Source organism: Rattus rattus, chromosome 2 (genome assembly GCF_011064425.1).
Source record: "Rattus rattus isolate New Zealand chromosome 2, Rrattus_CSIRO_v1, whole genome shotgun sequence".
Classification (NCBI taxonomy): Eukaryota; Metazoa; Chordata; class Mammalia; order Rodentia; family Muridae; genus Rattus; species Rattus rattus.
Genome location: NC_046155.1, coordinates 57,060,835 through 57,088,753, shown reverse-complemented (window position 1 = coordinate 57,088,753; position 27,919 = coordinate 57,060,835). Strand labels below are relative to the sequence as shown.

Here is a 27,919-nt window from a genome sequence, read left to right as displayed (position 1 = left end):
ATCACTTATACACACCATAAAAAACACATATAACACACACAACCACATATACATATCACACACACAATCACATACACACACCATAGAGAACACACACAACACACACAATCACATACACACACCATAGAGAACACACACAACACACACAATCACATACACACACCATAGAGAACACACACAACACACACAATCACATATACACACCATAGAAAACACACGGAGCACACACAATCACATACACACACCATAGAGAACACACACAACACACACAATCACAGACACAATCGCATACACACACCATAAATAAGTAAATTTTTTAAAGACTGTACTATGTAGATAAAAAATTTAGGAACATGGCTCTGGAGACAACTGACTCCTCTTGTTAAGAAGGAACAGGCTTTAGTTTTGTTTTAAATAAGTGAATATGAAAACAAGGAAAGTTCTCAGCTTCTGTTCTACGTGTTTACAAGTAACTGTGTGATTTTTTAAATAAGCACATGAATTCCTGTTGTAGTGAAATTCATAAAGCAAGTGAACTTGGATGTTTATTCCTAAAACTGTAGACAGTTAAGTTCCTCATCTTCAACACACAACTGCCTCTCATACCAATCCGGTGCTGAGCACAACATTGAAAAGTGGGCCTCCTGTGAAACAAGTCTCAAGCCATTAGCCATAGTCATGTGTCAAAGATTTCCTTCTCAGTAATGAGGTTTAAACCTCGGGATGGAGTTTAAATCTAGATGTTGGGCACTGCTGCACACATTCATGTCACAGAGGCCTCCCAAGCTGCCTTCCCTCCTCATGCTGGTTCAACATGGTGCCTACACTGTCCCCACATCTTAAGGGCTCCCACCTGGTCAGCTGACCCTGCAGAAATCCTTCCCATGTGTGCCTTCCTACTAGAATCTCACTTCTCTTATCTTCTCTGCTACCGTGAGGCCTCCAAGTTGCCCTTTGAGCTGCATTGCACTTTTGTATTCTGACATCATGCAAACAACACGCAGGAAATGAAGACATCTTGGTAGGACCCTGCGGGTCGGGTCACCCTCAATCAACCTTGTCAGCTTCACAACTGAGGTCTCCACATCTTCTCCACCTGTCCTCCCCATGGTCAATTTACCTGCACCATTTATAATCACACAGATTTTGTTCCCGAGGGCTTGGACACACTGCAATTCCTTTTCCTTTCTTACAAGTCAACAGAGAACAATATTCATCTACCTTTCTTCAGACTCTCTGAATAAAATTAATCACAATGATTTCGAATCAGATAAGCCTAGATCAGATTTTCAATGTTAACCCTGCTATGCTTAGGCACAAAAACACAAAAACAAAATATGATATGATAACAAAACAGAAACATAATCCAATTTTCAAATGTCATCCTTGCAACATCCTGTGTTTTTTTTTTTCCTCCACCTTGGATACCTCTTTCTGGACCACTCTCAGTTTCTGAGCTGCCTCCCTCAACACCAGGTTCTTTACACCCAGGCTCAAAATTCCAATAGAGACGGAGCTCTTGCTCAATGAAGCTCGATGTTTGAGTTCAGCTACCTGGCGACAGGTCATTCCCCTGGAAACCAGCTGCAGAGCCACGGAATACCCAATACTCGAATGTCAACAAGGTCAGGTAGAACCAGAGAAGCTCAAAGCTTATCTCTAGCCTGAGAGGTAAATCATTACACTGGCGAGTGGCTGAGGTAATGGGTGTACAACATGGCGAGCTTCCATTAGCAATGAAAGAACCAACTCACAGAATGAGAGCACCAGACAATGGCCAGGAGAGAAAGGTGGATTATATGACACCGTCATCTAAGATGACAGTGACACACAGCCCAGATTCTCAAGGGTATCCGTTAGGCATTCTGCACTCGAGCTGGCTAGTCACCACATGTTACAGTCTCCATGAAAAGCCTTTCTCCTGTGTAGCATTTTATTGCCTACAAAGTACTCTCAACGGTTACTCTATTTTGGCTGAGAGGATAGCTCAATTTACAGAGTGTCTGCAGTACAAGTATGAGGAATTAAGCTCAATTCCCCAGAACCCCTGCAAAAATTGGGGGTGCAGTGGCAAATGCTCATAATCTCAGAGCTGTAAAAGCAGACAAGTGGATTCCTGGAACTCACTGCTAGCCTACCATAGGAGCAATCCCCATGTCAGTCAGAGATGCTATGGACAGTGACTGAGGAAGACCCCTGACATTGATCTCTGGCCTCTATGTGTGTGCACATACATGCACACACACACACACACACACGTTCCACTGCATTCTAAAGTCTCCCGGTTTCCATTCACATGGACCTCTATTTTACAGACATTGGAAGTGCAGCATTAAGAGGTCAGGGACAGCTTGGAGGTTGTGTACAGTGACAGACGCAGCAAATTTCAACCCATGTCTTCCCCACGAATGTGAGTAGACTTAAAGTCACAATGCAGCTTCCATCTAACCGCCCCCCCCCATCCCCCAATGTCAGTAGACTTAAAGTTACGACGCGGCAGCTCCCACTTAGCTAGGGTGCTTAAGACTTCCAAGTTCTATTCAAACACCTTCTAAAATCTTCAGTCAATACCTAACGGCTGTGCATAGTTATGGGGTGCACCAGGGAAGTCTGATGTATGTGTATAAGCTGTGATACTCAGATCTAAGTCCTCGCATCGCCATCTCCTCAAACATCTGTCATTGGTGGTGGAAGTGTCACCTGGTTCTCTTGTAGGTCCCTACGAACTATATAATAACTCCTGTAAACAAGTCATAAGTAAGTCCACCTACCATGCTAGGAACGGTGGAATCTATGGCCCTACGTATCTGACAGCATTCAACCTGTTTTGCCCACCGGTGTTCTGCGAAGACCCCTCCCCTCCCCCGTTCTCAGCAGCTTACCCACCTCTTGTGCAAAAGACTCTGCTTTCTTGCGAAGGTCTTTCTCCAGCTCCAGGTTCACCTGTAGCTCCTCATACTCCTCAACGGCTAACATGGACACTGAGGGAGACAAAAGAAAAAAGAGAACAGAGACAACGGGCTGTGCAAAATTACCAGCGGCTTGTGTGGAAAAGGTTCTGCACAGGGGGGCTGTCATCTGTCTGTGGCGGGTGCAGAGTGAGGAGCTTTATGAAGGATAGTTTAGCCATGTGAGTGGACAACTTAAAACCAGTCACACTCCTAGACTCAACTATGCACATCCTAAAAGAGCGGATCGGGAAACCATACAGAGAGGTGCTTGCAAGCGTGTTCTTCGTAGAAATGGGGAAATACCAAAGGGTTTGTAAAATACAGCATGAGAAATACTACTCTGCCATCAAATCTTATTATGAGAGAAAATATAAGGAATGACGTGTTATATGCTTTCAAATAAATTGTACTGTAAAAGTCAGTACAAAATGAATACATTTCTGGGGCTTTTTGTTGTTGTTGTTGTTGTTTAGATTTTATTTTGTGTGTATAAAAATGTTTGTCTGTGTGCCACATGCGTGCCTGGTATCCACTGAGGTCAGAAAGTGTCAGATCCCCTGGAATTGGAGTTATAAATGGTTCTGAGCCGCTGGGAACTGAACCTCCTGGGTCCTCTGCACAGTCATTCTCCAGCACCCTCATGACAACAACAACAATAATAATAACAACAAAAAACCCAACCCAACAACATATCCTAGGCATTTCCCAGAGCAGGTACATATGACAGGTCAATAGATGTGTGCAAGATGCGGTCAGGGCTACTTAGTGAGACCCCGCCCCCCTTCCTCAACCAAAAAGAATTACTATAGGAAAGGTCCTAAAGAAAAGCAACACACAGTCATTTCTGCTTTTGACATTTTGTGGCCTACTTTGTTAATAATGATGCGGGTAGGATGCAGGGAGCTGTGACGCCATTAGGAAGCCAGCACAATGCAAGCAGACAGCGTCTGAAGAGCCTCACTCTGAGCCGAGTTGTATCAATAAACTCCCCGCCAAGACACTCTTAATGGCTGCTTTCACACTCTGTTCCACCGGGGCACTTCAATCCTAACTGACTAAGGACGGGTTTGCTGTGTAATGACATAGAATTTCAAACTCTGTTCTTCGCAAAATACTGCCTCCTCAGACAGAAGCAGAACAGTCTAACTCAAGGAAAGTAATGTAAGTGGCGGTTTGCACTGGGAATTACAGGTCCCCAAGGACTAAATGACTTTCAAACCTATTTAAAAAAAAAAAAAAAAGAAAGAAATTCCACGAAGAGAACAATGAAGACCATGAGTATCTAAAGCCCCAGGCAGGACGATAGGCTCTCTTTTTCTCTATCCAGAATACTGTAATAAAAAGTGAATTTCCCCATGTCTAGGTTCCTTTGACCTGGATTCTGAATGGAACTCTCCCTGGTCCTGGTGGCAAGTTCGTGTATCCCCACTTCTTTCTAGACAGGAGCTTCCTGGAGACAAGACCCGCGTGGTGACTCACAGTCTGCACCGTAGACAGAGAGTGCAGTTTGTATAAACTGAAGTGGGACCTGAAGAAAACCTACCATCTCACCCTTCTCCCTGGCTTACCTTCCAGGCCCTTTCTTCAAAAACTCCAGCCAATAAGCGACACAAAGGATTAGAACCATCACAGGGGAAGCCTGAAAAGTCCTGTTTGTGTCCTGTCTTCTAAACTAGGACACTGGGTGGCTTGGGGACAGACCAAAGGGAGAACAAGAAATGTATTAATTCTCTGCTGTGGTTTAGTTGTGGTGTGGCCTCCAAAGATACACATGTTGCAAGTTTGGTCCCCAGAATGTTAGTAGTAAGAGGTGGAGGGACTTTAAGAGAGGAGCTTACTGCCAGGCAGACCAGGCCCTCTCTTGCCGTGGGATCTCTCTCTGGAATCCTGCACTCCCACTGTGATGTGATGCCAACACTGTGGTGGGACCCCATCAAGGAGACCCTCTGAGAGCCAAGCACATGGTGGAGCTGTTCTCCTGGATGACACCTGAAGCTAGAAACCTAGATTCATTTTAAAGTGCCCAGGTAGTTTATGAGAGCAACAAAAAACAGACTAAGTCCTTCTCCCCAGAAAGACTTTTGAGAGACTTCAGTATTGCTCCGTGCGCTAAGCTGCAACATTATAACCAGCCCCCATGAGGCTCGTGTCCTGTTTCACAGTCAGAATGAGATGCTGACCAAACAATGTGGCATCTTCTTTTGAAGTATTGGTTGGAAGCCATCTCCTACATAGACGGGTCCCATTCTCTGCACCACTAGATATGTTTTTAGGTAACTTGTCTAAATGGTTATAGATCCCTTGCTGTGCTGGCCACTAGAGGCTCAGAGTCATATTTCAGACACAAAGAAGAATTACAAAAGACATCAGAGCAAGGGGACACTTGGCATGCTAATCTTGTTTAAAACAGAGTCTCGGTATGCATCCCTGGTTGGCCAGGACCACACTATGTTAGGTAGACGAACTGTCCTCCAAACTCACAAAGATCCACTTGCCTCTGCCTCCGCCGTGCTGGGATTTAAAGTGCACGCTGCCACCCCTGGCTGGTACGCCGGTCTTGATGCTCATTTTTCCCACTGGCCCATTGTCTACATTCTCTTCAATTAAAATATTATCATGTTTCTGAAGCTTTCCGAACCTCTCCTAGATTCTGATTTCCTAGCAAGTCCATCAAGTGCTAAGGGGGCAAAAATGATTATGGTCCCACGATACATGGAGGACAGACGTGCACATGTTCGAAGTTTCAAAATGAGTTCATTAGTTCAAGTCTCCTAAAGGAAATGGCTTTTACTGAATTTTTTTAATGCAATGTATGCGTTATGTGAACTTGAAGTGTGTGTACTGTGCATACACTTGTGTGTGTGTGTGTGTGTGTGTGTGTGTGTGTGTGTGTGTATGTGTATGGAAACCTGAGGTCAACTCTGGGTATCCTCTGTCTGTCTACTGCTCGCTCTATCTATCTATGTATCTATCATCTATCAATATCTCTATGTATCTATCATCTATCAATATCTCTATCTATCTATCATCTATCAATATCTCTATCTATCTATCTATCTATCTTCTATCTCTCTATCTATTATCTATCACTATCTATCTATCTATCTATCTATCTATCTATCTACCATCTATCTATGTCTATCTGCCTGCCTGTCTGCCCATCTGTCTGTCATCTGTATGTCTGTTTTGAGGCAGGGTCTCTCACTGGGTCTGGACCACATCAATTCACTGAGGCTGGCAGGATGATAAGCTTCAGAGATCCTTCTGTGTCTTCTTTCCCCAGTGCTAGGATTACAGGAATACTCTGGTACTATCTATCTATCTATCTATCTATCTATCTATCTATCTATCTATCCATCCATCCATCCATCCATCTATCTATCTATTTGAGAGTGTGTTTGATAGGGTTTCACTATGAAGACCAGACAGGACTGAAGTTCACTATGCAGACCAGGTTGGTCTCACACTCACAAAAGATATGCCTCCCAAGTGCTGGGGTTAAAGCTATGCGACCACCATACTTGTGTGGAAATCCCTTTTAAATTTCCTCAGTGGTGAAATGACGGATGTGAGATAAAGTCACTGCTGAACAAAACACAACCTTGGAAAAAGACACATCTGGGCACACTCATAAAGAAGCACCAGACATATGTAAGCAAAATGTGCTGGAGAAAACGAAGACCGCAGAGACTTACCTCTGTTGCATTTTTCTAAGACTTTCCTCTGCTCAAGAACTTCTGAATTCAAGACAGCTTTTTCTTGCTTAACTTTATTTACCTACATATGTAAAATGTGAAGGAGAAAAAAAATAAAAAATTGTAAATGAGATGTAAGGTGACACAGGACCTTCAAATGGCTGTTTGGCTTCGACATCAAGTTGCAGTGTAAAGAGTACCCATTGGCTTCTCCACTAGAGTGTAAAAGCTCTTCTGTGAAACTCTGAGGTCATCTGGGACTTCAGGCCACACCACATCGTAGTTCATTTACATAATACAATTGGCATTGGGCCCTCCCTACACTGGATAGTGTTCTAGTCATTCACTCATATTTTTAATGCTAAAAATCCAAGTTGTGACCACTCACAAAATACACCTATTACTTAACAGGACAGCAAGTACTCAACTTTAGGCTCCAGTTTGAACTTTGATTTTATGTTGACAAGATGAATATATTGATTTCTTTTTAAGATAACTTTAAATTTTGATGACTTTCAACTTAGTAAAGTGTACCTGTGATATTCTTTCCCAGACTTAAATTTCTGAAATAACTTTTTAACACCTACCAGTAGAAAAGAATCCCACACAGCAGTCTTTTAAAAATGCAAAGCTACCCACATAAAGATGGGTAAGTCTCAAATGCATTGTGCTGGACTTTAAGAGACAGTTACTTAAACTGACAGTTACTAAAAACACTCGAAAGAAGAGACAGTTAAACTGTCAGTTACTAAAAACACTCGAAAGAACCCGTACTGATCTAAGCATGCAAAAGCACACACAGGAATGATAAACACCACGTTCAGAACAACAGCTGCTTAAGGAGCTGGGCACTATGTGAGGAGGCAGCTGTGGGTGGTACCCTGAGGTTTACCATGGCTGTGTTGGCCAGCTGTGAGTTCAACTGAGCAATGTCTATAAGCTCACTTTTCCTGCTTGATTCTTCTCTAAATGTTTAAAATGTTAACAATAAAAACAACACCTGAATTATCTTCCAGCAGTACTCCTAAGGCTTGGTGAATGGTAACATGGAATGTCCCCTTCTCCTCTCCTGTACTTTCATTCAAGAAGAAAACTACTTCTGGTAGTTCTGAACACAGCCCTAGATCCACCTCCAGAGAGTCCACAAACTTGTTTCTCTTCACATAGATTTTTTTTTTCTTTTTTCTTTTTCTTTTTTCTTTTCTGCTTTTTGTTTTGGCTGACATTAGTAAGTCGCAAACAAAGTCCAAGAGGGAAGAAGTCCCACCAAGGTTGCCTCCTTTTCCCCATTATTACTACGTTTGGGTGAAACAAAGCAATAGCAGTTGGGACAGACAATGGTTGGGAAACTCTGGGCTACAGAATCTGAGACCAATGGACACAAGTTAAAAAGAAGCTATGAAGACAGATTCTTGAAACTTTGTTGCAAAGAAAAGTTAACAGAGTAGCCCTGTGCTTACAGACAACTCATGAGAAGAAGATTCTCCCACATCACCCCTTGAACCTTTCCTCCACTTCTCCTTTCTGTTATGCAGAGGGACACACAGTAATAGCCCACCCCCACCCCCAATTGAGCTGCCTGTCCACTGAAGGCTAGCTACTCTCAGTTTTTTCTTCACCAGGGCAATAGAGTGTGTGACCTGAAACAGGAGTCAGTAGGTGGATGACAGCATGGACCCCTTACACCAGTGATGTCTGGTCAGCTAAGCTAGGGAGTGATGCATGTTCACATCTTGCTGCTCCGTATGCGTATGTTTTCCGAATGACTGAAATACAGAGGGAGGGGCAAAATGACAGCTGACACATGATGCTTGCAGTGAGAATTCTGGTGTCTTTAAAAACCCAACTATGTTATACAGATGTTTTTATTTTAATCCCAGGTGCGGGGTAAGAGGCCACTTCATAGCAGGTGATTATGGTTTGTCTCACGCACTAGCAGGGGTGTGATTTTTGCCAGCTGCAGATTGTTTAATTCTGAGAACTCTGAAGAGGACATAAATGGGTGAGATCCTAAGAAAGAGGAGGCAGCTGCTGTTCCCGCCTGCTGCTCCTGGAGGCTGTTGTTGTGGTTTGTCAAGTATGAACAAAGAGAAAAGAAGTTGGAGATATCCTGATGACAAAGACTGGACTGGACCCAAGGAACCCAATGCCCTGAATCAGCAGGAAGTAGTCCAAAGAGGTATAGGCTTCCTTCCCCATTAACCTTTCTCCTACCTAGTGTTGGGGGGTAAGAAGGGATTAGGGTGGAACAAGGTTTGGAAGGGAAGGAGATGTATAAGAACCCAATAAAATAGTTAAAAAATGCTAACAGATGCTAGTATCAAAAGATAGCTTTTAATACCATCTGTGTAACTTAGCCAACCCAAACAAGCTGTACGTTTAAATGCCAAAGTCTCAGCCCTTCAGGCCTAAGATGCCTACCTCCTCCATCACCTCCCCGAGTTTGCCCTTGAGGCTTTCCAGCTCAATGGCTAACACCTTCTTTTCTTCCTGAACAGACACAATTTGATCTCGAAGTTCTGTAATTTTAAAGGAAGAGAATGAAAGTCAACGTTTTGCTTTTTAATTATGAAACAAAATGACAGGTTTCCTTACAGTGTTTTCCTTGTTTTGTTTTGATAGATCCTCCCATCCTTCCCCTCCTTTCCCCACTCCTCACTTGAACTTTTCAGTCCCCAGCCCTCCCCCTGAGGCTTTCAGCCTCCCTCCTCTTCCTGAAAACCTCAGTTTCCCTATTCATGGACCTTTCTTATAACTTTATGCCCATTATACTCATTCCTCTACAAATTCACCAAGATAAAAACAAGATTCTGGGATCTGCCAATGAGACAGAACACGTGGTATTTGCCTTTCTGAGCCTTACCTCATGTAAAGTAATATTGCCAGTTCCATTCTTTTCCCTGCAAATTTCAATAATTTTGTTTTCCTTTCCTTTGCTGTGCGTACTGTGTGCACATGCTCATGTAGGTGACTGCAGATATGTGTGTGTCAGTATACATGTACACATCAGATATAACTGCGTGTAGGTTCTTACCTTCCAACCTGTTTGAGCCGATGCTTACTGCTGCTCACCTGAGTAGACCAGGCTAGTTGGCCCGTGAGCTTCTGGGAATTCACCTGTCTCTGACTCTAATGATGTCCTAGGAGTGCTGGGGTTACAGAAATATGCTACCCTATCCATCTTGGCATGAGTTTGGAGATCCAAACTCAGGTCCTCATACTTGCACAGCAAGCGTGTTACCCTCCAGCCATCTCCTCAGCCAATAAGTAAAATTTCCTTTACAGTTGAATAAAATTCCACTGAGTATATATCACATTGCTATTATCTGTTGTCTTTGATGAACAGCTAATTCCATCTCCTTCCTGTTGTGAATTACAGCAGCAGCAGTACACATGGATATGCAAGTCTCTGTCGTGGATGCAGGGCTCTTTGGTTTGTGTGTAACTGGGTCACTTGGTAGTATGTGTGTGTGTATGTATATATGTATGTATTTAAAAATTTATTTATTTAATGTATGTGAGTACACTCTCTATATCTTCAGACACTCCAGAAGAGGGTGTCAGATTCCATTACAGATGGTTGTGAGTCACCATGTAGTTGCTGGGAATTGAACTCAGGACCTCTGGAAGAGCAGGCAGTGTTCTTAACCACTGAGCCATCTCTCCAGCCCCCTACCTGGTAGTTCTAATTTTATTTTGGAAAACAAAAACTATACTGTACTCTGCGCTGATTTCCATGATGGTAGCACCTGAAATAAATTTATTTTTAAAAGGAAACATGGATCTGGTCAAAAGAACTAAAAATACAGTTCGTGGTTGATGTTATCTGACAGAGAGAAAAGCAAACCAAAACAGAGGACAACGGCAACGTCACATGAAGGCCCACCCCAGCCACATAGAAACTGACACCGTGCGGGCTCAATAATATCACTATGTTAAAGGGACTAAACTGAATTTTCTTTGCAGTCTATCAAAAAAACCACACTCTAGAGAAACTGCCTGGCATTTAGAAAAGAATTCATAGGTTTTCAGCAGAGACAGTGAAGGTGTGGAACCCATTTCTCTTTCATGATGGCCACAAGCGCTCAGCACAACACGGCACAGACCAGTGGCGATAGTTAATAACCTGGAGATTCCGAGTTTAAGAAAACCAAAATGTTGACTTGAAAACGTAAAGAAGCCATTTCCTCTCCATAGTTGTGGGTGTTCTGTTTACTCGTTTATTTTTATTACTTACCATCATGACTCAAGGAAAGTTTGTTACCAGGCTGAAAAGGGGCCGTGTGACTGTGGTGTTTAAAGTACCCACTGACTAGCACAGGCTTCTTACGCCTCTGCTCAGCCTCCTGCTCTGCCGGGTTTTGCTTTGAAATGCTTTCCAATTCCTACCCTTCTCCAAGGGCAAGGAAAAAAACCCATGGCATCATTATAAGTTGGATTTTTTTTTTCATAAACTCAGCTTGAAGTTCTGAGACTTGGCTCTAAGTCACTTGCTCCACCAGCTGACTAATTCCAGGAGGAGGAGCACGAGGCCATATCGTCCAAGGCCGCATAGAAGGGAGAACAGTGAAGAGAGGGAGGACCTTGATGCCCCCATCGCTCCCAACCAGCGCCCTCTATTTTGTCTTAACAGAAGGGGTTGAGGAGTGAGGTCAGGGAGCACCTTCTGCCTGAAATCTTATCTCCCAGGCAAAGCAATGAGCATGACTTTTCTACATGAACTAAGTTGCACGTGTTATTGAACCTATAACAGAGACCCAAATAAATACAGGGTGTTGGCTGAACACATACACAGTTTTTGTGCTGGGGATTGAATCTTGGGCTTTTCATATGATAAACTCTCTTTATACCTGGCTCTACTGTGCAGCCAAGACAGAGATAGTTTTGACTACAGTTATCTTTCCCTCAGCAAAAGTATCTTAACACTGCACATATGTGGTGTGCACACATACACGCAGGCAAGACACTCATACATATAAAATAAAACAAATCTAAACAATAAAAAAGATAAATGATGATATGAACTCTTAACATTATGGTAACTTCCCATTTCTAGCCAGGCCTAATTCCAAACAAGAAAGCAACCCACAAAGCAAGAAAGAGACGCCCCTGTGATTCTCACTGAGACTCAGTTTCCCCTGACTGCCCTGGCTAATGAAGTCAAAAGTGTTGCTCCTAGGACCCAGTCATCAGTATTCTCAAAATTCTTCTACTGTGTGTACATGGTGTATGTGTACACATCTATGTATAGATACATGTGTGTACATGTACATGCACATGCATGTGTAAAGAAATGTTGCTGCTACGACCCAGTCATCAGTATTCTCAAAATTCTTCTACTGTGTGTACATGGTGTATGTGTACACATCTATGTATAGATACATATGTGTACATGTACATGCACATGCATGTGTAAAGAAATGTTGCTGCTAGGACCCAGTCATTAGTATTGTCAAAAATTCAGTGTGTGTGCATGTGGTGTACATGTACACATGTGTATAGGTACATGTGTGTGCACACACATGTGTAAAGGCCCAAGGAAGAAAGCAGTTGTACTGCTCTGTCATTCTGCACCTTCCGTCCTTGAGAGGGGGGATCTTCTAGACCTAGAGCTTGCTGGTTTTCTTCCTGAAGTGGCTGTAGCAAGCCCAGGCCTTCCTGTGGCTGAGCCCCCATCCCCCAACCCCATTCTGGTATTACAGGCATGTCCAACTGTGCAGGCATTGCTGTAGGTGCTGAGGATTTGAATTCAGTTCCTCATCATTGCTCAGCAAGTGCTCTTACTCTCTCAACCGTCTCCCCAGGTCCCATGTATTTTCAAAACTCCTCACGGAATTCTGATGTTCCATCAGAGACAGGAAACCCTGTGCTGGCAGAAACCACGCTCAGTTGTAACACTGGAATCCCACCTTTGATTTGCTTCTGACACTGGACGGACACACAGGTCTCTGCCGCAGCGTCTGTGTCGGTGCCTGGGTCATCATCATCAATGTTTATCTCCTCTGTTATTACGTCTGGCCCCAGTTTGGCCATGTATAGCATACTGATTCTTTTCAGGGTTTTATTTTCTTTATTTAGCTGAAAGTAACACAGAAAATAATGGTTATTTTATCAACCAGTCAAATGAGTATCTTGAATTTTAAAACAATGAATGAGTTAAGTGTATTTTAGTCTTACATACTCATTAACATTCACGGTAGGATGTAATAGGTAGACTTAGTCTCAATAAATAAACTACTCATGTGTTTAATATTAAGTTTATTACTTTAAGTTTGCCTCATCCTGAATTATAGCAGCAGCAAGTAGAAATGCTGGTTATAAACTTTAAGAAATATAAGGAATTCTGGGGCTGGCAAGACAGTTTAAACCTGAGGACATGAGTTCCCCAGAACTCATGGTGGAACAAAACAAAGAACCCAAAAGTCATGCATACCCATACAGGCTGTGGCACAAATACATTCACATTCATAGCATGAGTGCACACACACGCACACACGCACACACACACACACACACACGCACACACACACACACACACACACACCCTGTAGCCATTGGCTACAGCTAATCAGAGCTAGTGAATATGCCCACATTGAGCCAATCAGATCTCTTCTCTAGAAAGGTGGATGCTGGAAGAAAGAGTTTCCACATGTTTAGCCATGAGAGGTGATGTCATCACCTTCCGCTACCGGACTGAGAGTAGAAGGGATCCTGCAGTAAAAACCCAAAGCAAGTGACACACAGAGAGAGGCAGAAGCAACAGAGAAAAGAGCACAGAACTCCAGACCATTCTCATCTGTTGAAAGAAAATTACAAGGTTTATACAAATGAAGTGTCAGTGCATTTTACATAGGCATTTTTGTAGAGCCTATGTTAGGCTTTAAATTCCTAAAATGTTAGAGAAGGGACTTCATTTACTGTTGTCTTGTTAAGGGATTTAATCCTGTGCTGCTCCTCTGAAATGTCTCTCAATCATAAGGCAGAGGCAAACCCACATTCTCCCTACACTAGCTGAACTCATTTCATATACACAGTGCAGCATTCTGAAGAAAGGAGTAGGCTAGACAGCTTTGGACAGTACGGCCTCAAAAACATGGCCACTTATCAGTTTAACCTGCACATTTTAGCGAAACAGAGGAGCTGCAAGAAAGTGATGCGGTCAAATCATAGCATAAGAATGTACCATTCAATCCTAGTAAGAGCACCAGTGGAAGGGGAAGCCCTGGGTCCTGCTAAGACTGAACCCCCAGTGAACTAGATTGTTGGGGGGAGGGCGGCAATGGGGGGAGGATGGGGAGGGGAACACCCATAAAGAAGGGGAGGGGGGAGGGGATGTTTGCCCGGAAACCGGGAAAGGGAATAACACTCAAAATGTATATAAGAAATACTCAAGTTAAAAATAATTTAAAAAAAAATGTACCATTCCCATTTTATTTTTTAAACTTTCATTTGTGTGTATCTGTATAGGGGATGTACATGAGCAAATGTCCCCACAAAGGCCAGAACAAGGTATCTGATGCTCTGCAGCTGAGGTTCTACGTGAGCTGCTGAAGGTGGGTGCTGGGAACTGAACTCAGGTCCTCTGCAAGAGCAGCAGCACTCTTAACCACCAAACCATCTCTCCAGTTTCCTCAATTTCACTTTTTTTTTTAGTCTGTTTTTTTTTTCAAGCCCCCAAGAGTTCATTATATACATCCTCAAAAAACAAACAAAAAACAAAAAAACTCTATGTCTACTTTACAAAAGACTTCTCACAGATCGGGAGACAAATGGTGTGTACTAAGGATCCCATTATAAGAATGGGTTTAGGGGATAGCACAGTGATTGATGAACAGAAATAAATCCATCCATCACCGGAAGTTTTACAACATACTAATACTTACACCACACTGTGGCTGTGGGATAGATAGATTGGTGGGTAAAGTGCTCGTGATAAAAGCATAAAGACCTGAATTTGGATCCTCAGCACCTGTGTAAAACACCAGGAATAGAACGTGACTGTGACCCCAGTCCTGGAGATGTAGAGACAAGTTGGAGCTGGCCAGCTAGCTTAGTTGAAATCCCCATGCTGCAGGTTCAGTGAGAGCCCTGTTCCTAAATATTAGGTAGAAAGTGATAGAGGGAGATGCTCAAAGTTGAGGTGACCTCTGGGCTACATACACATATAGACAAACACAAATACACACACACATACACACACACACACACTACAAAAGAGTAGAGGAGATAAAATAACTTTTAAAGAAGGCAATGTTTGGACCAACAGTTACAAAGTATCATGAAGTGTCGCCCCCACAAACCATTCTTTAACTATTGTCCACCTGTCACCTGAGTTGACAGGAAAACAGAACCAATGTGCTCAGAGTCATGTATGCTCCCAATGACACAATTAGAAATAAAGTGTGCAAATGTGCAAGTGCTAACCCTAAGCCCTTGCTTTCCCTAAACTGCCAATCCTGAAAGGCAGGGGTATCTTCATCTGAATGGATATAATGTTGACACCGTCTTGGGCACTAGATTCAGTGAAACCGACCTGGACCAAATACATTGTTTCTCTGCTTGTCCCAGAAGAAGGAAAGGGAAGGAAAGGAGCATCCAGTATACCTGACTGAAAAACTTCAGGGATGAGTAGGCAGGGCAGGCAGTGTGTACACACCTCTATCGAAATGGCAACCCCATAATGCTATGCATGCATCAGACAAGTAGGAGGAAAGAAGTTCACGTGGAAATTCGTATTCCTACTTAGGCTCTGATTCAGTATCTTATGAACTTTAGTGCAGTGTCATTATGCAAACAATTTAGCGCATACCATTAGCAAGTGCACTGCTAATGCATACGAATTAAACACATTTATTTATTTGTCTATTTGTTGATAGTAGAACTTCAGCCACGTCCAAAGAAATACTTTGGAGGTGGGTGATATGAAGAGTAGGGGCAAACACAACCAGCATTACTAATGAAATTTGGCTGGAAATTGCTGTAATCCATTTTCTGATGGACGCTTTTTACCCAAAATACATAAGACAGGGCTAAAAACATTCTTTAATAATAATGTAATTCTGATGAGACAGAATATAGAAAATTACACACTTGGTAAAATCATCAGCTAGAGGCAATCAGCAGCGCGCTGGAGGTCACCTTCCACATGCCCTCCTCTGCTTTCATAAATAACCACCTGAAACGCAGGGCTCAGGCTGAGTCTTTCATCAGTCCCCAGCAGACAATGTCCATGTTCTTGTGGGAAACTAGTGTAGCATCTACCCTGGGGACTATTTCTCCAGGTCATATGGGTGCAAATGTTGGAAACACACACATACACACAGACACAGACACAGACACACACATACACACACATGTACATACTCACAAATATACACACAGACACACACAGAGACACACACACAGATACACACTCACAGACACACATACAGACACACACACACACACACACATGAGAGAGGGAGAGGGGGAGAGAGAAGGGGGGAGGGAGGGAGAGAGAGCACTTTCATAATTAGAAATGGACTTTGTACACAAGCAGACACTTACAGATCATATCCCAGGATTTGGAACCTTACACCTCCTTATCAGAGCAGACAAGTGGGCAAAGAATTAGAACAGAGCAGCTACTCCTTAGAAGACCAAGTTGCACAGAAGCCCAGGCTCAACCCCATGGCTAGCGCACACAGAAGCCCAGGCTCACCTTTGTCGCCAAGGCCTCAGCACTCTCTCGGCATGTCTTCTCTATCTCAAGGTGGTTCTGCATGAAATTCACTTCCTCTATAACCATATGAGAAACTAGAAATGAAGAGGAAAAAGAGGGTCAGCATTCAAGAATTAGTCAAGTATTCCAGAAGCCCACACACTGCCCCATGACCAAGAAGAATGCTTCAATTCTTCCTACAGCTAGACCTTTGGCCATGACTAAAACGCTCCTCAGAAGTTGCCTTTGACTAAATCTCAGCTAATGTATGCATGCAGAAAGAAAAACGCACACACACAAACTACAAACCTTCTCAACTATTACATTCGTAATAGTTTAAAAGTCTCTCTCTCTCTCTGTCTCTGTCTCTTTTCTCTGTGTGTGTGTGTGTGTCTCTGTCTCTCTCTGTCTCTGTCTCTCTCTGTCTCTCTCTCTCTGTCTCTGTCTCTTTTCTGTGTGTGTGTGTGTGTGTGTGTGTGTGTGTGTGTGTGTGTGTGTGCACGGACACTACGAGCATGCATACACGCCTGTATCTGTGCATTTGGAAGTCACTGGTCACCTTGGATTTCCTTCCTCAAAAGCTATGCATAAATAGTGACAATATTTTGATCAGCTTTTGATTAGCCTAGACATAATTCGTGAATCCAATATGGAAAATGAGCTCATAAGAAATGAAGGAAAAACGAATCTTAAGTTGATCTTGCAGTCGTTTAACAATGAGGTTAGCTAAGTCTGTGACACTCATCTTCGGCAGCGACAAGCCAGTTCTGTTATTTCAAGAACCGAAGGTCAGGACAGGGTAGCACCAAACTTACAAGCCGTGGGAGAGGTAAACAGGTGCTCCTAAGTTATTTATTGCAACATACAGTATTATTGGGGGAAGGAAAAAAATTAAATTTTATTTGTTATTTTACCAACACTTGAAAAACTGTTTAACCTGTAGATTTTTTTTTGGTAGCTGTTTTATGTAAATTGAGATTTAAAAAATGTGATACTTCTGACCCGTACTGATACTTTGAAGCTTAGGTTTCAAAAAATAAAAAAATAAAAAAGATAGTGAAGTTTTCCCACCTACACTTCTAGCCAGAAGAAAAGTCTCAGACTCTCAAACGTGAACTCTGTGTATGTAGACTGACTTTCATTTGTTGGGTATAAGGGAGGAAAAAAAATTAAAGGACAACCGAATGTGAAACCTAACAAAGTTAGAAAAAGCACCGGGCTCACATAACACAAAGACAGATTACTTTTGCTTCATTTAAGCTTAATTAACCTGCAATTATGATTAAACTCAGGAGGGGAATTTTTTCTCTCTAAATTAAATACAAAAAAAAAATATGTATTACTTCCCAAGTCTGTCCGAAGTTCTTATTATGTCAATATTCAAATTCATAAAGCAGAACTAAGTGGCCAGAAACATCTCTAACCTTGACATTTTTTCCAGGGGTAATAATCTGTTGCAAATGCGGGCCAACCAAAAACCACTTAACTAATTAGTAGTTGCAGTCACCGAGAAAAACATGAATCAACACTGTTATTACAAGTGGCACGTTTGAGTGGCATCTAATTATGACTTGATGAGGCCCGATACTCGCATTATCAACGTGACTACCGCGTCCCATCAAGGCCTAAAAGCTGCTGATGGCATTGACTTCGGGAAACTCCCACTCAATGGTACAGCAGCACCCAACAATCGGCTTGGCAGGGGCCCCCCTCACTAAATGACACGTTAAGCGTAATTACTGGTAGACATTGTAAATAAACAGGATTGGAAGGGAAAATTGTACCAAGTGCATAAGACACAATCTGACACATTGGAAGTGGCAGCCTTAATTGAGAGTTTCTTTGACTGTTCAAGATCATTTCAACTGCATTTCTCAGAGGACAGTGATTATAACTGTGGAGACAGACGGCATAATGGTGTCAGCATTGCTGACGGAGCAGTGAATTAAATTGTATCTGCTGTGGAGTGAAAGCCGTGATGAGAGGTACAGAGGCCTTAGTGGTCTTATCATTATAACACAATGGTCATGTTGTCATCAACCTTTCTGGCTCCAATTGAAAAGAAATGATTGTGTGTTGAAGCCCCCCCTACACACACCACCACCCCCCCTTGTCCTCTTCTATCTCCTGTTCTGAATAGAACCAATTTTCAGAGAGCTATGAAATCACGCCATAGGTCCTAAAATGCAGCTGCTTGGCATACAAACGGGTCCCCATTAAACTGGAATCACACACAATATGTGTTTATACCGGAGAAACAAATAAAAGCTGAACGCGGGCCAAGTTTATTCACACACACAAAGCCCATGTAGCTCTTCATCAATGTAATTGCCTTTTATATTGTAGTTTAAATAATGGGCTCTATTATTTCCTTAAAATCCTAATATTCCTGGCATTTTATCACTATGTTTACAAGGTAGGCTCTTCAAAAATGTGAAGGAAAAGAGAAAAGAAACCTATACAATTTTTTTACAACATCAAATATTACTTTGAATTTTTCTTTCTTTCTTTTTTTTTTTTAGCCTTAACTACTTGACATCTTCTGCCACAATCTGGTATTTCTACTCTCATAACAAAAACATAAACACTCTGCATTTTCATAGGAATTTGACTTTTTATTCAATAACATTCTTGCTCATGAAAGTAAGGGGGGAAAATCATTCTGTAGTCGAGAGGCTTAGGCCTAGCCAAAAAAAAAAAAAAAAAAAGATAATAATAAAAAAGAGGAGCCCTTATTTTCTGAACATTTTGTAAAAAGCTGTCCTGTGGTTTAACTTGTTTCTCCAGGCGTTGAGCATGCTCTGCCGGATGGGGGGAGGGGCCTCTCTGTCGTCTGTCTCTCTGTCTCTCTGTCTCTCTCTGTCTCTCTGTCTGTCTCTCCCCCCCCCTTACTCTCAGAAAGAGAAACAGCAGAACATTGTAAGCTGTGTTGTGATTTTTAGTTTCAGAAACTCACCCAATGCCAAACCGACAGCATGGAGACCTGCTCATTCCTGGGTTCAGAAGAAGAATCTACAAGGGCTGCTTGTATCTGTTAGGAGTTAAGTCATTTCCTAACTCAGAAGTCAGGTCACAGGGACAGAGAACAAAACTCATTCTGAAATACCAATTTATTTGTCCTTTTGTTTTCGTGTGTGTGTGTGTGTGTGTGTGTGTGTGTGTGTGTGTGTGTGTGTGTGTGTAACCACAATGCACTGTGGGGGGGTCAGAGGACAACTTGCTGGAGTTGGTTCTCCTTCACCATATGTAGGTCCTGGTGATAGAACTCAGGACATTGGGTTTAGAGTACCTTCACCCACTGTGCAATCTGGCCAGGCCTTATTTGTCCTTTTCAGGGAATCCAGATTGTAAAAAAACTTTGAACTATTCATTTTTCTCATATCTATGACCCCTGGACACTTTACCTATGATAGTCTATTTTTATTTGATACAATGTTTATCAAGAAAAGGTAGGCTGGTAGAAAAGGTAGGCTGGTAGAGCACAGTTACACACACACACACACACACACACACACACACACACACACACACACCCCTTTAACTCCAGCACTTAGGAGGCAGAGGCAGACAGATAGATCTCTGTGAGTTTGAGGACAGTCTAGTCTACACAGTAAGTTCCAGACCAGCTAGGACTATATAGTGAGAGCATGTCTCAGAAGGAAGGAAGGAAGGAAGGAAGGAAGGAAGGAAGGAAGGAAGGAAGGAAAATAAAGGAAGGAAGGAAGGAAAATAAAGGAAGGAAGGAGGAGGGAAGGAAAAAAAGAAAGAGGGATGGATGGATATAAATAAACTTTAAGAAAAGGGTCATAAGACTGTAGTTACACTTTTGAAACAAACGAAAATTCATAATTATATTTATCACCAGTAAATTTTATAGCAATCCAAGGCTAACATTAGCTTTGTCAGGTCAGTCAGGGGAACATGTGAGCAACATGGTGCGTATTGATGAGTATTAGATCATGGGGTCACGGTACCAACTTCCAATTTATCATAGTAAGAAAACGGGGATGGGAATGTAGAGCCATGGGTAGAGTGATTGCCTAGCATGCGGGATGCCCTGGGTGCCATCCCTGCCATCCAGCACGGCCTGATCCAGGAGACGAGGTACACGACCACTCTAACACTCACGTGAAAGATCAGGTTCAAGGTCTCTCTCAGCTACAAGGAGATCAAGGCCAGATTGAGATGCCTTAGGCCTCATTTCAAAAGACAAATTCAATAAAATCAAGGCTTTGGAAACTCCCACGTGCAAGAAAAGAATATCGACTGATATCTCTACCACTTGGGTTAAATTGGCAAATCTTGAATTTTTAAATACAGGCCTGGAGAAGACACATAGTACTGAGGTTTCACGTGACAAATTTTTGTCTCCTACACACAGAACTAAGTAGATGGGTTTGCAGGAAAACGTGTGTAAACTTAAACAGAACCCAGGATCTACCAGGGGAGCCTCAAACACATGAGGGACTTAAATAAATGTGCCCTTTATTAAGACGGGATATTTTCCCCTCCATTCCCATCCCTGCCGTTCTTTCAGACAGGAACAATTATGGGTCAGAGTTTTGACTGTGAGATAGCAACCCCATCTCTCACTTGATGCCCTGTCTTTCTGCTGGAGGTGGGTTCAATTAAGTTCCCTCTCCCCACTGTAGGGCATTTCATCTAAGCCTGCCCCTCCCTTGAGCCCTGAGAGTCTCTCACCTCCCAGGTCTCTGGTACATTCTGGAGGGCCCTCCTAACCTCCTACCTCCCAAGGTCGCCTGTTTCCATTCTTTCTGCTGGCCCTCAGGGCTTCAGTCCTTTCCCCCCACTCAATACCAGATCATGTCAGTCTTTATAAAGCCCTAGAACTTGCTCTGTAGACCGGATTGGTTTTACTCTTGTGGTTCTCCTCTTGTCTCTGCTTGTGGGTGCTGGAATTACAGGCATGTGCCACCACACCCAGCTGTAAAACATGAATTCTGTCTCACATTTGTCTGGTTCTCTTACACTCCAGAACAACACTACCTACCAAGTAGGTCTTTTGCTTGAAAAGCTGAAGAAGGTACCAGGTTTGAGTTTGTGAACACTCTTCGAGAATGTTCTCTGTGGTACAGAACCGCTCATCATGTACTGAGCCTGCCTGTGTCTTTGTTTGTCCTAAGTTTGTGGTCCCAGGAATTCTCAGAAACAATCCTACAAAGTAACTGGTATTTTATCTGAAGACATGGAGGGTGGGTTGGGGAGGGGGCACAGAGCGGTAAAGTACCACATTCCAAGCACAACTCTGAATGATAAAGCCAAACCCATATCTAGGACACTCCAGTTTCCTGCGGTCCTTTTAAAACTTGTTACAGTTGACACCGTCAATGCCAAGAATCTTGCCGCTTCAGCAAGCCCTGTCTACAACCCACCTCCCGCAATAGGGGATCACCGGGATCTTTGAAGCACAGGCCCTGAGCATAACAAACTCTATTCTTCAATACCAGATTGTTTAAAAGGGTTGTTGTGGTTGTTGCTATTAGCAGTGGGTTTTTTGTTGTTGTTGATGTAAACTTACTACATAGCCAGAGATGAACTGAAACCTCTACCTCCACTTCATGAGTAAATCTGAGATTACAGATCTGCACACCACACCCAATTCATAGAGTTGGTTCTAGGGATCAAGCCCAGTATTTTCGTAACCAAGCTACACTCCCAGCTTCCACAGAGGCTTTCAAGTGGGACAAATAGAACCAAGACGTAGACAAGATTGTGGGAAAACTGGAGTAAACTCAAACATAATCCAGGATCTACCAGGGGGAGCCTCAAACACACATGGGACTTAATGTGGGCGCATGGCTTACCTCTGGGGTAGTGTTCTTTGTGTGGAGAAACTCCATACGAGACAGGCTGAGGGAGAGCTGGCAGAGAGCCAACAATGACACAGCATAGAGCTGTGGCCAGAGATGCATTTACCTTAGGAGAGGAAGACCGAGCCAGGGCAAGCAAGGTCTGAGCCCCACTTGAAGTTCTCCTCACATTTTGAGAGGTAGAACTATATTGGATAAGCATGAAGGAAACTTGAGAGCAGCCAAGCAAGTCCCTAAAGCCATTCAAATGTGCAGGCTCCCATGGGAGGCCCACTTGGGACTTCACCTCATCCCAAGTGTGAGTGAGTGAGCTCTTTTAATGCAGAAATTCTCTCGCTATCCTAGGCAGACTAAAGCAGCAAGGTTTCCCAGTGTGGAAACTTGTTCCGGCTATGTGGGCTCATGCTGATAGAGCTTGCACGAGAGATATCAGCAATGCTCTCTTCCAAATCTCAGATTCTGTGCTCTCTGTTCAAAGCCAAGAACTCTTTATCGCAAATACAGGTATACACAGCCATGCCTAGTTTTATATGGCACTAGGGAAACACACCTACAACTTTGCACATACTAGGCAAGCACCCTACCGACTGAGATACATCCCTAGCCCCAAGAAATTAAACCCTATTATTCCCCATTCTCTCTTTTTCAGACTGACAAAAGAGCCATCCCAGGGCCAGCAGGATTGCTCGGTGGGTCAAGGTACTTGCCACCAATCTTGATGACCTGATTTTGATCCCCAGAACCCTCAAAGTAGATGGAACTGATTCCTACAGGTTGTCCTCTGACCTTCACATGTGCACACACACTCACTATTAATGTACAAAAACATTCTTTAAAGAGTTCACATTCTGACTCCCTGCCACCCGGACTTTAACCGGGCTTAATAAAAGTAAAAATTAACCACATCCAACAATAGCCGCTATTGTGCGACCGTTTCAATGAGTCCTTTCAGGTTGTAATCTGAGTTGCTCATAGAGTGATCAGCATATTCAGAAGAAAAGTCACTTTTGAAGGGGCATGGTGGAGAGAAGCAATGCGGAAGAGTTGTTCCCATTCTTGATGAATATAGGAGGCAAATCCCTGCCTGCCACCTACCTGTATCAAAACACACTGTTGTAAACTGAACCTTAAGAAGCCTGAACCAGCCCACTGCACGCGGCACAGCAACCCCCTCTCAATAACTGAAGCTCAGGCGCTAGCAAGGCTTGCTCTTTCCAGGGGAATACACTTGGATTCCATCAGTCCTACACTAGAGAATGACGTCGCCCAAAGCAGCCACCGTTCATCCATTCCCAAGCAAGCAGTATCTCTAATCATGTCTCTGGTCCTCCACAGACGGTAATACCAACAAGGTTACCCTGTGGTGTTCTTTGTTTGAATTTTAACTGTTTCATTTTTCAGAAGGGTAGAATGATTCGCTGTGTGGGACTATCAGTACGTGCTGTCCGACTTCAGAACCCCTGCAGAATGATCTAGAAAGGTCCAACTTGCAAGGGAGAGGGTGTTATTTTCTTGCAATGTCTGGTTCTTTGCCCATGACATATTCCCATATGACATTTTTGGATCCGATCAGCTATGTTCTGACTTAGAGGATAAACAACAGATTTATGTCACATTAAAAAAAAATAATAACCTAGTAAAAATTTAGAAGAAAATTACTATTGCTTTTCTAAGGACATAACTTAGCAAGAGTGATTTTAAACACTCCAACTCCATAAAAATGGCAACTGCTTTTGCTCCTTCCTTAACCACTGTGCTAAAGACTAAGTGGTTAAGTAGCTTACATAGTTAATATGCATAGCTTAATTAAGAGGATAAATATTCCCTCGTGAAACCATTCACTGTGGAGGCCACAGACACATTCATTGCCTCCCAAAGTCTGTTTCCACAGATTGATTGACTGGAGTGCTGGGACTTGATCTAGGGCCCCCTCACATGTATAAGGCAGGGGCTGAACCCCAGTCCCCCACCCCTACCCTGTGCATTCCCATCCTGCATGTAGAACTCTTGAAATAAGATCTCTCCTGTTGAGAGTACATTTATAAATATGCAGTGACATTTCAGTAGCTATGTGCTCTGACATAATTCCTTTTCCTTGAACTAACCCAAGATACTCATCAGATTCTATAAACACATGAATACCTGCCAGGCATTGAAAGAACAAAGTTACATCACCATGTTACTGCATAGAGGACATATTATATATAATCACCAGTAGTGTAAGACGTGCTGAACAAAAATATGTAGTGTCTAATAATTTAAAAAATCACAGTATATTCATATACTATTATGCAATTAAAATGAATTCTAGATATGTGTCACTATAACTATGTGACAAATTATACCTTTAGCACCAAAAAATATTTTATATAGTTACCTTATACATATATTTCATTATCCATATAGTGTAAACAAAAATATAAGGCCATGAAATGACAGACTGCGTATATATCTGTAGTAGGGGTTAGCGCTTAGAAGGCGGGAAGGATAGAGAGCAAATAACTACAATATTATAATGTATATACTATTATCTATCATATATGTGTAGATTATATAATATAGAATATAAAAGATAATAATTAGAGCCAATCTATATTTCAAATGCCAAAATACACATGCTGTTTACTGAAAGAACACGGCTATAAAATGGTTGGTATGTAAGATATACACTTTTTATAGAAATACATATTGCATACATGAAAGATCACACAAATTTTGGCTTTTCTTAGGGAGTGAAGATAACCAATTAATTTTGTTTTCCTTTGATTTTTCCCATAGCAAACTTTTCTTATTACAAACTTAATATTTTTAAGACATTTATAGGATATTAATGCTCATTCTGTTTCTTTCAAAATCACAATGATGCCACGGCATTTTTATTTTTCGCAAATGGAGACTGTTTAATATGATCAGGACACCTGCAGTCACTGGGTCTACTCACACACTCCCCAAAGCCATGTGATTATCACTCCACTGAAACGCTTACATACTTTTCTGAAACTCTTCCAGTTTCTTAACAGCTTCATCTCGTTCTTGCCTAATCTTGTCACACTGAAATGGAAAAGAGAAAGAGATGTTAAACTCATGGTGAAACGTAACGTTGACAAGGCCAGAAGCAAGAATAAACTCACTGCGGCCACACTTTTCCTTTCTCTCTCAGACATGATCCCTCTCGGTGGCTGGAGAATTCGCTCAGCAGCTAAGAGTATGTGCCACTCTCACAGAGGACGCCAGCTCAGCTTCCTGCAAGCACCCAGGCCATGCAGCTCACAAGTGACTGACTCCAGCTCCAGGGAAGCCTGATAGCCCCTTCTGGTTTCCAAGGGAACTGTACTAGGGTGCATATATACTCGCATAGATGCACACATGCAGATGCATAATTAAAAATAAAATTAATCTTAAAAAAAAATCTTTCCACAGCCTCATTAGTACCAGGTGTCAGTACAAGTGGCCTAGACTGATACATATTCATTTTACCCAGCTGAGTTCCTGAGATAAGGAGTCATTCACTGCTCATTATCTCTTTGGTTGGTAACTGACTATCCTTGAGCTAAAATGTATTCCTTAAGTTGGTAACATTGACTATCCTTGAGTTAAATTTTATTCCTTCTAAGCTGGTAACTGATTAACTATCCTTGAGTTAAAATATATTCCTTCTTTAGGTTGGTAATATTGACTACCCTTGAATTAAAATGCATTCCTTCTTTAAGGGAATATGTTTGGCCTGCTACACTAAAGAACCACTGGGCTATCAAAGCCCATCTCAAGGGAGAGTGAGATGCCTTAGTGTTGGATGAGATTGTGGGGCAAGCATGAGAATCCCAGTTCACATTCTCAGCAGCCATGCAAAAGCCGGCATGGCCACACGTGCTTTTTTTCTAGCTTTGGAGGATGGAGGGAAACAGATTGCAAGAGAGCTGGTGTAGAGTGACAAAGAATGACACTTGATAATTCTTCCCTAGCTTCGATGTGAATATGTGGGCGCTCATACGCTCACGTGCATGAAACACACACACACACACACACACACACACACACACACACACACACACACACACACACACACACACACCCTGTCTTATAGTGTTCCTAGCTCCAATTTAACACACAGACTACACTTACTGTTGTTTGTGGGGGGGGGTATTAAAAATTCTCTTCAGAGTTCTGGATTCTCAAATCAACTTGTCACACCTGGGTAGGCAGTGCTAGACCACACAACACCTGTAACCATGACACTGCTGGCCAGCTGCTTCTGAATGTTCTTCTTATTTTCTGAAACTGGTTCCTGTTTACTTTGGACCTCCCCCAAACTTCTGCCAGGCTGTTCACCCCACTCCAACAATACACAATGGAGCTGGAGGCTCAAACAGAATCCAAATTTCTGACGAGACCAGAAGACTTGAGTCATGACCGTCCAGTACAACAAAGCGCTGCTTCTCCAGCCAGCATTTCTGCAAGCATGAGGTGTCTGCCCTCTGTAGACACATCTCCATCAGGAGATGGTCTTAAAGGATGACGTATGACATCGATCACTTGAGTGTCTCGCTGTGCCTCTCAAGATTCCATTTAAAGGAATTAACAGGGTATCCAGTTCCCGCTTACGTAGCCGGTTTTCATTAAAACTTTGCACAATGAGAATGCAAACAGACATGGGCCTCAGCGCTCTACCTCGTCAGACTGGAAAAGGCACTCGGTTCCTTCACACACCAACCACCAGCTCAGACTCACATTTCTCTGTCAGGACTAGTACCTGGCTTTCACAGGCAGGCCCGTTCCTGCTGCCCAGAGGGGAGACTTGATGCCGGTGCTCTCTGCTCTGAAGACCCAGGTGGACACTCTGATTAGTAACAGATTTTAGTTCGAGGCGCAGGGAATCAGTTCTATAGCGCCCAGCACACACTAACCTCTAGTTACCGACACAGTCACAAGCTGTCTCCCAATCCCAGCTGTGCTCTCTCAGGGGTTTTCATGTTGCTTTGATTTCTATTTTCTGCAACCACATTAGGATAGAACTGGCAGCCACTGAATCTGCCATCTGCTATGCTGAAAGGCTGAAAGGGTGGGAGGGGGGCTACACATGCTGCAAATGCAGCTTACTGATTCCACACCGGAACTAATCAGATAGGAAGGATGTACCCACTCACCGAGCAAGAATGCAGACATCCATTTACAACACCGTCTCAGGTAAAGGAAGAGACGTCCTCCAGCTCTTCTCCCTCTCTACCAACCAACGCAGAGACATTACAGGGAGCACCGGCATGCAGCACTGCTTTAGCTTTGTGCCACAGACGCCTGTACCCTTCCTACTCTCTCCTCTACTCTGCCTAGGCAGCTGTACCATCTGTAAAGACTGTCTCTTTTTGTGTTGAGAATTGCTCATGAAAACTTTGTAATAGCAACAGATGTTCTTTGGACTACATCATTTAATCGGGAAAGCTCAACAATGCTCTATACAGCTCAGGGCTGGAGTCGACCCCAGCGGCCTGAGTGCTGCCAGCTTTAAGGAAAATGAATAACATTCCAGCTAGTCTGCAGACTCAGTTTGACTCTTTAGAAAGTGGTAGATTGACTAGAGGTTGGTCTTGGTGGTTTTTAAAGCCCTTTGTATGAGAGGCCCAGGGTATTTTCCAGATATCATCATTAATGCTCACCTAGGCCTGTGAAAAGCTTTCCTGGCTTATCTGAGAGCATAGGAGGCTGGGCTGGGGTGGGATGGCAGGAGCTGGTATTTTCCCTGCTCCC

The 27,919-nt window shown here is 42.9% G+C and overlaps 1 protein-coding gene across 3 annotated transcripts in view; it reads right to left on the bottom strand.

Moving 5' to 3' along the window:
• The window catches only part of Shtn1 (shootin 1), a 104,330-nt gene that overhangs the window by 53,534 nt on the left and 22,877 nt on the right, over positions 1-27,919 (bottom strand). For all 3 annotated transcript variants that reach the window (XM_032892230.1, XM_032892233.1, XM_032892234.1), the window contains exons 3-8: positions 25,168-25,228; positions 16,347-16,441; positions 12,556-12,724; positions 9,068-9,165; positions 6,647-6,728; positions 2,887-2,981 (exon numbers count right to left, since the gene is read on the bottom strand). In XM_032892230.1, the coding sequence (XP_032748121.1) occupies positions 2,887-2,981; positions 6,647-6,728; positions 9,068-9,165; positions 12,556-12,724; positions 16,347-16,441; positions 25,168-25,228 (600 nt within the window). The remainder of the gene's footprint in view (positions 1-2,886; positions 2,982-6,646; positions 6,729-9,067; positions 9,166-12,555; positions 12,725-16,346; positions 16,442-25,167; positions 25,229-27,919) is intronic.